The following is a 14,787-nucleotide window of genomic DNA, read 5'->3' on the forward strand; positions in this document are numbered from 1 at the left end:
CAAAGCTCAAATGCTGTTTAAGGCTTTCTTCCCATATGGAGAAGTCTAAATCCAGGGAAATCCTTCATTGATGATGCAGACATCCTCAGAGCCTGGAGATATGCAGTCGTGTATCCATAGCAGTGAACATAGGAGAAATGACCGCTAGGAGGACTGCAGAGAGAATAGCTGGGGAAACCTAGCCAAATGGGCAGGGTATAAATAATAATTACTATTCATAGTATTAAAACATGTCTCTCCCACATTGGTCTCTACAGCCACAGCAGGCGCTGCAAATGTCCAGTAGCTTGACCTCACCCCCAAAGACACAAGCCTCCACTGTCTCCCAACACAAATGGATGCCAGCACAGTTTAGAGATGCAGAACTAGATAATTCCAGCATTTCCCAAACTTGGGTGCCCAGCTGTTTCTGGACTACAACTAGCAGGACCAATGATCGGAGTGATGGGAATTGTAGTCCAAAAAGCAGCCAGAAACCCAACTGATTTACACACACACAAAAAAACGTTTCAATAAAGTTTGTAATTCAAAACCAAAAAAACTACAGCACCCACAATTCTTTGCGGGAATGAACGCGCATCGAACCTCTGCTCCGCCGCGCCACTTGCCAGGAACAGGAGAGAGCCAGAAAACACCGCCGGCGTTCTAGGTCTCCTCCTATTGGCCCAACCGCGGCATCGGGCCGGCCACTGAGGGGCGAGCTCCGGCGCGTGCGCACTGCCGCCGGCTTCTCCTTGGCTTTCGGGGAATCGAAATCGAACCTCGGCACCGCTCCGTTTTCATTGGTCCGCCCCTTTCCTCCGCCCCTTTTGCCGGCGGTTTTATCTCGGGGAGCCAATCGGCTTGCGCCTTAGTGCGAAGTGAGTGCGGGGTCGGAGGTCGCGCTTTGCCGGGCGACTGTGGTGTCATGGCGGCCGCCAGCGCAGTCTGCCTTTCGTGGCTGAGGCGGAGGGCGAGCGCTTGCCGGGGTAGCGGCGCCATGGAGCCCTGGCTGAGGGGTCCGGGCTGCCTCCGCCTGGCGCGGCTGGCTCGGGCTCGAGGCCTGTGGAGCTCTGCTGGAGGCCCCAAAGCGGTGTCTGTGGACGTGGGGGGCAGGTAAGGAGTAGGGAGGCAACGGTGACTGGTTCCCCTGCGCATAAAAAGCGTTGTGTGATCCTCTTCCTTTCCTCCAGGGTTTAAAACCTACCAGGGTTCAGCCTTGGAATCCGTTCCCAAAGCCGCGCCTGACTCCTGGGGGTGTTTGATGTTGCCACTGCCCACGTGCAGAGTGTCTTTGCCCTCACCGCCTTGCATAGTGAAGAATCACAGAATGACAGGGTTGGAAGAGGCCTCCTTTGAAGATATGATGGGTTGTAACAGTCTGCCTGCAGTTGGGAATTTATTTATTTTTGTAATCATTTTTATTAATTTTCCATTTTTCCAATATTGTATCATAACAATTCACTACTTCAAGAGTTTTCCCTCCACCCTTGGACTTCCCTCAACCTCCTTCTCTGGTTTATTTTAACATAGTATTATTTCCTGCATATCTTCATTCCATTTGTTTTTAACATTTGATCTTATGTTGTTGTTTAGTCGTGGTGACCAGAGCATGCCAGGCACTCCTGTCCTCCACTGCCTCCCGCAGTTTGGTCAAACTCATGCTGGTAGCTTCAAGAACACTGTCCCACCATCTTGTCCTCTGTCGTCCCCTTCTCCTTGTGCCCTCAATCTTTCCCAGCATCAGGGTCTTTTCCAGGGAGTCTTCTCTTCTCATGAGGTGGCCAAAGTATTGGAGCCTCAGCTTCAGGATCTGTCCTTCCAGTGAGCACTCAGGGCTGATTTCCTTCAGAATGGATAGGTCTGATCTTCTTGCAGTCCATGGGACTCTCAAGAGTCTCCTCCAGCACCATAATTCAAAAGCATCAATTCTTCAGCAGTCAGCCTTCTTTATGGTCCAGCTCTCACTTCCATACATCACTACTGGGAAAACCATAGCTTTAACTATACGAACCTTTATTGGCAAGAGGGTGACCTAGTCCAAACGAATCTCAACGTGCAGTCAGTCCCCCAAAATCCAATATTTGAAACCATACTGGACACCGCTTAGCTTTGCAAATGTTCTTGTGGTTTTGTTATTGCTGCACCACGCCACTATACTTTTCCATTTCTTTTCCAGAGAAGGAGCAACCTTGAGTTTGGTGCAGTTTTAATGTTTGTCCGCATAGCTTTTTTGCCACTCGCAGGGATCACTTTGCGATGTGGGTAGGGGAAAGATGAAAGGGGAAAAAATCAAGGTGGAAGCAGAAACATGTTCCCACGCTGCTGTCACTTCTGAGCAGGTGGGGAAAAAACATCAGTCCTGACTTAAAACGTACAAATGGGCATCCAAACAAGATTGATGATAAGACATGTGTTCAAAGGTCGAAAGCACTTTTCTTAATTGTTAATGTGAGCTGGTAATGTTTATTTCATTTTTGCCGTTAGATCTGCAAAATATATATGTATATAAATATGAGCAAAACTTGTGCAGAGAGACTGTTCCCTCACAGCTGACCAGCTTCAGTTTTATAGTAAAATGAAAGTTTTTCTAAACGTGTGGAGTGCATTTTTTCATACCTTCTACCTACAGCATTATGAAATTATGAAAGCAGCTGCAGGCATTTGCAGGGTGTGTTTGCCTGTCAGCTGAATAATGCAGCTCCTTGCCGCACAGATCTAAGAGAAATATAAATTTTCACATAATGAAACTTTTCTTTAATTTCCTTTCTTCAGAAAATTAGAAATCTCTTCTGGAAAATTAGCCCGATTCGCTGACGGATGTGCTGTAGTACAGGTAGAAAATTATTCAATAACCATATACCATTGAAATATGTTTCAATTGTTTGATACATTTTGCCTATCTTTCCAGAAATATAGCAGATATAGAGATTGATATCTCATTGCTCTGTACTGAAGAAGTGTGCCTAATACCTTTCTCCCCCTCTTTTAAAAAAAATTAAGCTAGGTGATACATCAGTGATGGTGACAGCGGTCAGTAAAACGAAGCCTTCTCCATCTCAGTTCATGCCTTTGGTGGTGAGTAGCACTGAAGTATTTAACACAATGCATAGCTTTGCATAAAATTATACTAGTTTGTTATAATGCAAATATCTTTCAAAGAACCAAGTTAAAACATTTCTAGACAAACGCCTATAAAATTATTTTATTGGTCTGGGTGAATCAGATAAACTGGATTGGTATCTTGTGATTTTCTACAGTGTCCTATGCTTAATAAAATAAAAGGGAACAGTAATATTGTCTCTTATGTAAGGTTGACTATCGACAAAAAGCTGCTGCAGCAGGAAGAATTCCTACCAATTATCTGAGAAGAGAACTGAGCTCTACCGATAAAGAAATTCTTACAAGCAGAGTAATAGGTATGTACTATAAGTCTGAGCTGTGTTCTATTATAACTATTCCAATAATTTCTTGGAAATTTGAATAGGGGGACTTTGTTTTTAAAGGCTTTCCCCATGATGCAGTAGTTTCTTAATATATTTAGGGGAAAGTGTGCCTTAAGTGCTACTTACCTTGGGATGACATAAACCTGATCCTAAGCATTCTAACTGGGATGCAAATCTGATTGATATCAGTGGACTGGCTTCCAAGGTAATTGAGCCTTGCATGCATTTCTTCCATGGAAACTAATGATACTAATTTCTTGCCTGGATACGATCTTCATGTTTGCCTGGATCGCAGGAGATGGTCTTTGGGAGACAGTCCTACTTTGCATCAGGGGATTGGCTTAACTGGTTTTATGTCCCCATCTGCTGCAGTGTGAATAGCTTGTGAAAACAATTAGACATTGAGAGAGAGAGAGAGAGATGACCTTAAATATTTAATACTGTTTTACAGATCGGTCCATTAGACCACTCTTTCCAGCAGGCTACTATTATGATACACAGGTAAGTTACTTCGATCACTTCTTACTTCTAGCTTAGTTCCTAGTGTGATGTTAGTGCGATACCACTATTAAATAGCCGCTTTGTATGTTGCTACTAAAGAAATGTGGGAAATATCACTCTGGGTTGGATCCAGTGTTAAAAGAACTTCATTCATGAGATCCTCCCGCTGGAGGAAGAAAGGAAGGCAATCTTTGCCAATTCCTCCATCTCTCTGGCCCCCATGGAAAACTCCCTAAGCAGTGGGGGAGGGGGTGTTAGGGGCTGCATGAGATAGGAAATGTCACCCGCCTTACCTTGCTTCCTCCAACAGAAGACTTTGGTGGGTCTCAGTGTTTTCCATGAATGGAAGGAGCCCTGTACATGGAAGGGATGCTGTGGGTCCAGTTAGCCTCCCTGTGAGAGGCCGCACTCTTGAAATAGTCAGTTGTCTTCTCTTTCTATAGTAGATTAGAAAATAATTGATGAGAAACATAGGGGACCCAAAAGGTATTTATTAAATGAAATATCTTAAAACTTTGGCTCTGGAAAAATCCCTCTCCTAAATTTTTAAATAAGGCAAAAATGAATAACATCACTATTGGGCAACAAAACTTTAACAATCCAAAAAGCAAGCAGCAATAATAAATAATCAGCAGGGCATTAAGGGGAATCAACCCCACAGTACGCTGGGAAAACCTGACAGATAGGAACCTCTGTTTTTTTGTTTTTTAAATGAACAATTTTTCATTGGGGAATTAAAAGAACATAAAGATGGTCTTCCTGACACATCTTTGTTGGGAGGGCAAATCCAAAACATGAGTGTGTGTGGAAGAACACATGTAAGGCGATACAGTGGTGCCTCGCAAGACGAAAAGAATCCGTTCTGTGATTCTCTTCGTCTAGCGGTTTTTTCGTCTTGCAAAGCAAGCCCATTGACGGATTAGCGGCTTATCGGCTTATCGTATCAGCTGATAAGCAGCTTAGCGGCTTAGAAAAAGGGGGGAGGGAAAAAACCCGCAGGAACTCGCAAGACATTTTCGTCTTGCGAAGCAAGCCCATAGGAGATTAGTTTTGCGAAGCACCTCCAAAACGGAAAACTCTTTCGTCTAGCGAGTTTTCCGTCTTGCGAGGCATTCGTCTTGCAGGGCACCACTGTAGTCCTTACCTAAACGTTAGCAATGACCTTTATATTTGCAGATAAATTTATTTATTCAACTTCCATAAGTGCAGAGTCTATAACGGGAAATACCCAGCTAAGTTGTACTCTATGAGTAGACCACATTTAAGTATTTTAACTCCATTGATTTAATTTGTTCTACTCTGAATATGACAAACTTTGATTGTCACCCAACACCTTGAATAATACTAGCCTTTGTGTGCTGCTTGGATATAGGGTCTGTTTAGAGTGTGGCTGAGCTTTTCTCCCCCCCCCCCTGCCCCTGAGGTTTTGTCTCCTTCCTTAAGCAGCTGTACTTTGCCTTGAGCTTTTTGAAAAGAAACCTAAACGTGCAACTTCAGGGCAACCGTGTGCCCAGTTGCGGGTAGGAGCTTACCTGTTGGAATTTAGATAACCACAAAGAACGCATCTTTGGGAGATGCCTCATTGGAGACTGAGCTAAAGACATAGCCGCACTCCAGAGTAATCCCGGTACCTCCATATACATGAACAGGGCTGCTACATGAAATCATGCATCAACTTTTCTTTTTATTTCCCCAGATCCTTTGTAATCTTTTGGCTGTAGATGGTGTCAACGATCCTGCGGTGCTGGCCATCAATGGAGGTAAAAACATTTTTTGTAAATAAGACTAGTTAGTCTTCGCAAAACGGTATAAAGAGTTTTCAAGTAATGCATCTCAATTGCTTTTAGCTTCCGCAGCCCTTGCTTTGTCGGATATTCCATGGAACGGTCCCATTGGTGAGTAAAGATACATTAACTTTAATTTGACATTGGTTTGAAAACGCATGGCACAAGTTTATGAGAAATGAAAGCAAACCTCACCAGTTTGAAGCTGTAAAGTTAAGAAGAAGAAAAAATCCAGGCACCATGAAGGCTAGAAATCTTTAGAGGCTAGATTACATTGTGTCCCCCCCCCATGGATTTTAAGTAGACATTGATACATTTGAAGTCATTGATACATTGAATATATCAGAGCATATACTGTACAGTCATACCTCATGTTGCATCCGCTTCAGGTTCTGTTTTTTCGGGTTGTGGACTGCCGAAACCCGGAAGTACCAGAATGGGTTACTTCCAGGTTTTGGCAGAAGCGCCAAATCGCACTTTGCGCATGCGCAGAAGCGCCAAATCGCAACCCGCACATGTGCAGACACAGGTTGCGAACGTGCATCCCGCACGGATCACGTTCACAACCCAAGCGCCCACTGTATAAAAGAATGGGTAAATAAAACTTGTAATGAATCATAAGAGCCAGTTGCTAGGGCCCAAGGTCCCTTCACACACAGAAACACTCAGTAAAATATTTGAGGGGGCCAGCCCACCCCCCACCCCCGTTGATGAGCATTGCCATTCAAATGGTGTGCTTGTATGCGTCTTGTGATCGATGATGTGGGGTGGACTTACCTCCCCCCCCATATTATTCAAGTTTTCACCCCTGTAATGAATATTTGGAACTCCTCAAGAGATGTTCTGCCTCTGAGCTGGTTTATTAACGTTCTATCTAGATTAGTCTTGCTTCAGTCTTGTAAGAGCATCCTTGTAGCTGCAAGATTGGCCACTTCCAAAGTAGACGGTCTTTATTGTTGCATAGCTATTGGCAATTAAAGCTTTATTTGAAAACAAGTAGCACACAGACATTAGCTGCAAACAATATAAACCTGATTCACTTGTACAGCAAAACGCCCATACATATAAATAGACAGATCACATGTGAGCAGGGTCCCTTAAAGACTTGAATAGGCCAGGTAATGATACCTCCCATCATTCTGTCTTCCCTTTTTTGTCCAGTCACTCTGGACTCAGGGCCAGTTCAGTACTTGCTGAGGAGCATAATAAAGTGTAATACTGTGGCCAGATTTTTCAGGGCCCACTTTATTCCCTCTTGCACATCTTTCATGGCTTTCTGTTTGGTTCCTCTGGGCTCTTGTCCTGTTGGGGTTTTTTGACAGATCTGTGCCAGCAGTGAATTAACATTCAGTCTGTGCAACCTGTGTAGTGATTTGCTCCTGTCCTTCAGCACAGTGGAGTTCTGCTTCTTCTTCTTTTTAATATAATTTTTTATATTTTATTACATACTGAGAGCCAGTGTGGTGCAGTGGTTAAGAGCGGTAGTCACGTAATCTGGGGAACCGGGTTCGCGTCTCCGCTCCTCCACATGCAGGTGCTGGGTGACCTTGGGCCAGTCACACTTCTCTGAAGTCTCTCAGCCCCACTCACCTCACAGAGTGTTTGTTGTGGGGGAGGAAGGGAAAGGAGAATGTTAGCCGCTTTGAGACTCCTGAAGGGGAGTGAAAGGCAGGATATCAAATCCAAACTCTTCTTCTTCTTTTAACATATCATTTTCAACAGTAATTAAACATACTTTTACATCTTATTCAAATTTTTGACTTCCATCAATCCTGTCTGAAAATTTTCCAATCTAATCTCTCAGTATGCATTTCTTATCTTCCCTATTACATTTCAAACTCATAACCAATATCTCTATCTTTTTCTACTTTGTAACACTTTGTATATTTCTCCTTACAAAACGTCTTGTAGTCCTACTAGCGTAATTTGTTGATTACAGTTGCTCTTCAAGTAATTCATATACTTCTTCCAATCTTCTGTAAATCTCTGGTCCCGCAGGTTTCGAATCCTTCCTGCCATTTTGTTCAATTCTGCATAGTCCATTAATTTCATCTGCCCAATGGAGTTCTGCTTCGTCTTTACTTGAACAGCTGTCCAACCTCTCCTTGCTGTATAAAAAATTGCTTTAGGAACTCATTGCAGTTTGCTGTGCAGCAAGGGAGGGGGCTGCTAAATTGTCCCCTGGGAACTAGTCCCTCAGTTCACCACCTACTATGTACTACATAGAGCAGAGTTTGCCTGCTGTCAAAGCACAGATGGACCAAGTTGTATTGTACTTGTTTGAACAGAGCTAAATCCTCATCAGTTGTGTCCAGTACAGGCAAACTAAGGGTAGGCAGCTCTCTTAGTGGTGCAGCTGCTGAAATACTCGTGTGTGACAGTAAAATCTCTTGAATTAATCAATTGTCAAGCCCTACGCAGTTCTCCCAAACCGCATTAGCTTTTCCGTGTTAAAAGCACATCTGAAAAGTAATCTCACAAGCTAGTGTTGCCTTAGTTGCAAAAAGCTAACTGACGGAATATCTTAATTTATGGAGTATCTTCTCAGGTGCTGTGAGGGTAGGACTGATTGACGGCGAAGTTGTTGTGAATCCCACACGAAAAGAAATGTCGTCCAGCACTTTGGATTTAGTGGTCTCTGGAGCCCCTCGTAGCCAAATTGGTAAGTGATTCAAATGGATTATTTACTAGTAAAATGGCCAGAGTATGGTATGAAGCCATTTTATGCTATTTTAAAGCTAAGCAGGTGTCAGCCTTATGATTATTGTTATTACTGGTATCCCATTTATTTATATTCCACCTTTTTCCCTAAAAGGGACTTAAGGCAGCTTACAGCTAAAAATTTTAAGGACTGTTTTTTCCCCCCACCTGTGCTTAGCTGTTAGTAAGAACAGGAAAAAAATCAGTACAGTGGTACTTCAAGTTACAAACACCTCAGGTTACAAATGCTTCAGGTTACAAACTCCGCTAGCCTGGAAGAGTTACCTCGAGTTGAGAACTTTGCCCCAGGATGAGAACGGAAATTGTGTGCCGGCGGTGCAGTGGCAGCAAGAGGCCCCATTAGCGAAAGCACGCCTCTAGTTCAGAGCAATTTCAGGTTAAGAATGGACCTCCGGAATGAGTTAAGTTCGTAACTAGAGGTACCACTGTACTTAAAAATAGCAAAATACAGTGGTGCCCCGCAAGACGAATGCCTCGCAAGACGGAAAACTCGCTAGACGAAAGAGTTTTCCGTTTTGGAGGTGCTTCGCAAAACGAATCTCCTATGGGCTTGCTTTGCAAGATGAAAATGTCTTGCGAGTTCCTGCGGGGGTTTTTTTCCTCCCCCCCCTTTTTCTAAGCCGCTAAGCCGCTTATCAGCTGATACGATAAGCTGATAAGCTGCTAAAAGCCGCTAATGGCGCTAATCCTCTAATCCGTCAATGGGCTTGCTTCGCAAGACAAAAAAAACTGCTAGACGAAGAGAATCACAGAACGGATTCTTTTTGTCTTGCGAGGCACCACTGTATTAATAGAATATCACAGCACCAGCCCTTTCCTTAAAAACTGTCGGTTCCCAAAAGCCTGCTGGAACCAGAAAGTCTTCACCTGCCATCAGAAGGACAGCAAGGAGGGAGCCAGCCTAACCTCTCTAGGAAGGGGGTTCCAAAGTCTGGGAGCAGCCATCAAGAAGGCCCTCTACTGCATCCCTGCCAAACCTGCCTGTGAGAGTGGCAGCACCGAGAGAAGGCTTAGATGGAAGGCTCATTCGAAAACCTGTGTGCGACCCTCTCCAAGGACTGGTTCACATACACATATTCATCACTTGATGACTAGCATGTGTGAGTCAGCAACTACAGATCAAAACACTGCAGTTAGACTTCATGTATCACTTTAGATAACTTCAGGTGCAATAATTCCTGGTTCTTGCATTGAACATTGAGGGGCTGAGAGATGTGTTGAAGGACTTTGATGTGTATGAACCAGTTCTAAACTTAAGTGGTTTCCTGATTCCTCAGTTTTGAGGTCATTCACTAAATTTATCAATTGGGCTGAAACTTTGTAGGTAGGATTTCTTTGAATCAATGATGCAACCACACTTGGAAAACCGTGTACATTTCTGGCTGCCTGACCTCAAAAAGGACATTGTAGAGTTGGAAAAGGGTAAACAAAATGATCGAGGGAATAGAGTAACTCCCCTATGAAGATTTGAGACTTCTTAGAAAAAGGACGATTAAGAGGAAACATGATAGAAGTATAAAATTACACATGGTAAGGAGAAAATGAATAGAGAAATGTTTTTCTCACTCGCAGAGCTAGAACTTGGCAACATCTAATGAAGCTGAGTGTTGGAAGATTCAGGATAGACAAAAGAAAATACTTCTTCACACAGCACATGGTTAAACTATAACATTTGCTCCTGGGAGAAGCAATGTTTAGGGCTTGGCAATATCTGGTTTTCAACATTGTGATATATCACCAGCAAAGCATCGTGATATACTGATATATCATGGTGGTTGGAATAAGGATGGAGCTATGTAGAGGCATTGGCTGGCTTCACGTTTTTCCCCGCATCGTGATTTTTGCCAGTGATTCGCTTCCCTCTGCAGGAGTCGGGAGAGCTGAGCCGGCAGAGTTAGCAGGGAATGTAGGAATCGAGAGAAGCATTGCCTGGCTTCACAGTTTCCCCCACATTCTGTTTTTTTTGCATAGCGCGTGCACGCACAAACACACGATTCAAGATACATTGCCAGATCAAGAATTATGAAACTGGATCTGATATCACAATATGGACGTCAAACCAGTTTTGGACAATATATTGATATATCGCCCAGCCCTAGCAGTGATTGCCACCAGCCTGGATGACTTTAAAATATAATTATTATTATTATCATTATTATCATTATTAATAAAATTTATTTATACCCGCCCTCCCTGGTCAGAGCCAGGCTCAGGGCGGCTAACACCAATAAAATCACAGTAAAAACATAATAGGGGGGAAAGAAAAAGAAAAAAACCCAATTTAAAATACAGGTTAAAATGCAATTTAAAATGCAGCCCCATTTTAAAAGTAGCCGATAAATCAGGACCATAAGGGAAGGGAAACATAGGGGTCAGACTGAGTCCAAATGAAAGGCCAGGCGGAATAGTTCTGTCTTGCAGGCCCTGCGGAAAGCTAAGCATGGAAGATAAGGCTACAACGGCTATGATCTGTCTCCCCTGTGGTTGCCAGTTGCTGGAAAGCTCAGGAGGGGAGACTGCTGTTGGGCTCAGTTCCTGCTTTCAGGCTTTCCACAGGCATCTGGTTGGCCCCTGTGAGAACAGGATGGTGGACTAGATGGACCACCGGTCTGATCCAACAGGCTGTTGCATTAAAACGACTGTATGTGATGTCTCATGGCTTACTGTTTCTACTTTGTCAGGATCAATGTCATAATGAAATGACCTGCATTGCGAGAGTGCAGGTTAAGTTGTTAGCTTCTGTTTTCAAAATCCACACTGACCATTTGGCTATCTCTGTGAATATTGGTTGATAGCTGAAACGTATCAGTCAAAGACAGCTGTGACTGACTTTCCCATCTCTGAATTTGAATAAATAGTGATGCTGGAAGCTGCTGCCGAGAACGTATTGCAGCAGGACTTTTGCCATGCTATCAAAGTGGGCGTGAAGCACACCCAACAAATAATTCAAGGCATACAACAGCTGGCAAAGGAACAGGGCGTTGCCAAGAGAACCGTGCCGAAGCTATTCACTGCTCCTGAGCAGATCGTGGAATGTGCAAAGCAGTAAGTACACAAAAGGTTTTCTGGGCTACGTGGGCTGCAACTGCAGATATAGTAGCTGAATTTAGGGTTTCCTTATTTTAAAAATCTAAAATACACCTACGTAAATTTTCATCCACCTTCAAAACACAACACAAGCTGCTATGATATGGAAAGAAAAGGATATATTAAAACTGTTCCACTCATATGCTAAATAAGAGCCCAGCTCTTGATCACTTTCTCTTCCGTTTGGTACCCTTTACTAATTATATTTGTGTTAGTAATTGCCTTTCTTTACTGATCCTCCTTTGTACGTAGGAGCCTAAATTGTGCTGGTAAAAATAGGCTTGCTTAATCCTTGGTGAATGTGAAATTCCCTGAAATTCTGAAGCTGTGGAAGAAAAAAACAGTTTGGTTTGGGATATGGAGGGATATGCAATATTTCGTTTTTAGGACTGCCCCTCCTCCGCAAGGACCCAGGGATAGACAACCTGTGACCTTCTGTGTGATGCTTTTTCCCAACACCATCATTCCTGACCACTGGGCTTGCAAGCTACCCATCTCTGCTTTTGGGAACGCAACAGGCAGAGCAGAGCAAGGGATCTGAACAGAATGTTAAAACCTTTTCACTGTGTGCTTCCCACCATCCTTGTCCTTAGCTAGCACTGCTGACAAAACAGTGTCTCACAAAATACTGCTCAGCAATGACGGTGGTGCTTTTCATCTTGGGAAATTTTCAGTTTTGTAGCTGGCAAAATCTTTTGATCTATTTGGCCCCTGTCCGCCCAGCTGCTGATGTTGCCTTCTGTCTCTGGACACGAAAACTGGACAGAGCTGGCCGCCAGGATAACAAGGCACACAAATTTCCTTTTTTAAAAAAAGTGTTCTCTCCCCCCCCCCAACTGCCACTGGGGCTTAAAGTGGGTTGTATTAAAAAATATCAGCATTAAGTGAAAGCAACTTCTTAGTTCACCGTCTCTGTAAAGGCAGTTGGACTGTATTTTATGAATTATGAATAATTCTTGCCCCATGGTTTATTTTAATTAAAGAAGAAGCCCTTTTTTTCTTTTTAAGGGAAAAAATTATTTGTGTCAAGCTGCGTACAGTCATACCTCAGGTTAAAGTAGCTTCGGGTTGAGCGTTTTCGGGTTGCACTCCGCAGCGACCCAGAAGTAACAGAACGCATTACTTCCGGGTTTCGCCGCTCGCACATGCGCAGACGCTCAAACGCTCAAAATGACGTCATGCGCAGATGCAGCAAATCGCAGCACGCGCAGATGCAGGTTGCGTTTGCTTCAGGATGCGAACAGGGCTCTGGAACAGATCCTGTTCGCATCCTAAGGTACCACTGTATTTCACTTGGCACATGTGGTCCAATAACTGAAGAGAGCAAGAGTGGTGTTTTCATATGCATGTAGTCTGGAGGAAACCTGCTATTGAATCAGCTTGAACTTCCACCCTCTTCTTCACAACCACCCTGAGCAATATTTTGGGAATCTGCCTTGAACAGAGAGGCTGCGAAGTGCTGGAGTCTGTCCAACATCTTTGCATCAAAGTGAGGATTGAAGATAAATTGAGTAACGAATCGGAACACCCAAATACATGGCAGGGGTTGAAAAGGCATAAGGAATAGAAGCAAAAATCTGACCTACGCTGAGTGAGGCTTTTTCTTCTTCTTTAAAGCAATTGTACTTTTTAGATCTATAAAGTGAAACATAGTCTCAGCCATGAGACACCTTATAGCCAGGCTTCCTCAACCTTGGCCCTCCAGATGTTTTGAGACTACAATTCCCATCATCCCTGACCACTGGGCCTGCTAGCTAGGGATCATGGGAGTTGTAGGCCAAAAACATCTGGAGGGCCGAGGCTGAGGAAGCCTGCCTTATAGCGGTCTTATCTTACGTTTTCTGGTGGGGTGCTCTTTCTTCTGTTGCTTCATGACAAATTGGCTTTCTTTCATAACTGTCTGCAACAGCATTCAATCGTTCTTTCCACTGTACAGATTGGAAAGCTAGTGCCCCAGTAAAAAGAATAAGCTGGAAATTCTTATTGTAAATTTCACCTGTGCTGTAGAAAACCAGGTGCTGGCCTTAGACAAGTAATTCCCTCTCGGCCTCAACCTTCCCATCTTCAGCATGGGCACAACAGCTTTTGCCGAAGTAATTACAGCACTGTTGCAATTTGGCTGCAGTTCCATTGTGTTCCGAGTGGCTAAGACGTCATGTTGGCAGTCTTCAGGGTCGCATCGCATGCTGACTTTGTGTATTGCGTTAGGACTGTGTATTGTTCTAGATCTAATTGCCACTCAGTCCTTGTGAGTGTTGTTGCTTATGCAGCCAAAACAGCAACAGCCATGTGTAAGAGGAGGAGGTAATATTGAACTGAGGTTTGCAGAAGTACAATAAAATATTTAGGGTGGAAAGAGACACACCCACCCAAAACAGCCTAATGACAGCTAAACATCTTCATTGAGTGATTGACTGTTGGAATGGGGAGGGGATTATACTGCCGCTTCCACCCCCAACATCAACCTAAGATTGGGGGTTGCTCTGAAGAGGTGCCAGCCTTTGACTGGCATTGCTCTATAAAATACCTTGTGCCCTGACAGCATTACAGTGGTACCTCAGGTTACATGCGCTTCAGGTTACAGACTCCGCTAACCCAGAAATAGTGCTTCAGGTTAAGAACTTTGCTTCAGGATGAGAACAGAAATTGTGCTCCGGCGGCAGCAGGAAGCCCCATCAGCTAAAGTGGTGCTTCAGGTTAAGAACAGTTTCAGGTTAAGAAGGGACCTCCGGAAGAATTAAGTACTTAACCCGAGGTACCACTGTATTTAAAACAAGAGCAGCGGTGTTGTAGTGGTCTGGTGCCCACTATTCTGCTCTAGTTTTCTCTATAGCGGTTCATAGGATGAAGCAGAAAGGGTAAGCTTCCTCACTATTTAACTGATGGAAATGGCAAGGCTTCTCTTTGCTTGAGAGGCCTCTAACATGTGGGACTCAGGTGGGCAAAATGTGTTGCGGTTATGCTTCTTTTCATCTTCTTGGCACAGCTGTTTGATTTTTGCGGTCTGCTTCAAGGCAGATTGGGATCCTTCTGGAGACAGAATATATGAGGTACCAGAGAAGAACTGTCACTCGGGCCTTCGGCTGTCTGGCTAGGATTTATGTATAGCACCTGTTATTTTCTCTGCTTGCCCTGTGTTGCTGCTTTAAATGTCATGGGGATCAACCAGTTTGGCATTCAGATACAGTGGTACCTCGGGTTAAGCTCCTAATTAGTTCTGGAGGTCCGTTCTTAACCTGAAACTGTTCTTAACCTGAAGCACCACTTTA

The 14,787-nt window shown here is 43.8% G+C and overlaps 1 protein-coding gene across 2 annotated transcripts in view; it reads left to right on the plus strand.

Annotated features, from left to right (window-relative positions):
- The first annotated feature begins 884 nt into the window (after nt 1-884).
- PNPT1 (polyribonucleotide nucleotidyltransferase 1) overlaps nt 885-14,787 on the plus strand; it is a 39,288-nt gene continuing 25,385 nt past the window's right edge. The window contains exons 1-9 of one of the 2 annotated variants that reach the window (XM_082217505.1): nt 885-1,095; nt 2,755-2,815; nt 2,983-3,057; nt 3,293-3,398; nt 3,877-3,926; nt 5,623-5,686; nt 5,774-5,821; nt 8,259-8,372; nt 11,290-11,476. In XM_082217505.1, coding sequence (XP_082073631.1) covers nt 908-1,095; nt 2,755-2,815; nt 2,983-3,057; nt 3,293-3,398; nt 3,877-3,926; nt 5,623-5,686; nt 5,774-5,821; nt 8,259-8,372; nt 11,290-11,476 — 893 coding nt within the window. In that variant the 5' untranslated portion in view covers nt 885-907. The remainder of the gene's footprint in view (nt 1,096-2,754; nt 2,816-2,982; nt 3,058-3,292; nt 3,399-3,876; nt 3,927-5,622; nt 5,687-5,773; nt 5,822-8,258; nt 8,373-11,289; nt 11,477-14,787) is intronic. The other variant, XM_082217506.1, reaches the window with a different exon arrangement.

The sequence above is a fragment of the Podarcis vaucheri genome (assembly GCF_965113315.1).
Source record: "Podarcis vaucheri genome assembly, chromosome: 3".
NCBI classification, from domain to species: domain Eukaryota; kingdom Metazoa; phylum Chordata; class Lepidosauria; order Squamata; family Lacertidae; genus Podarcis; species Podarcis vaucheri.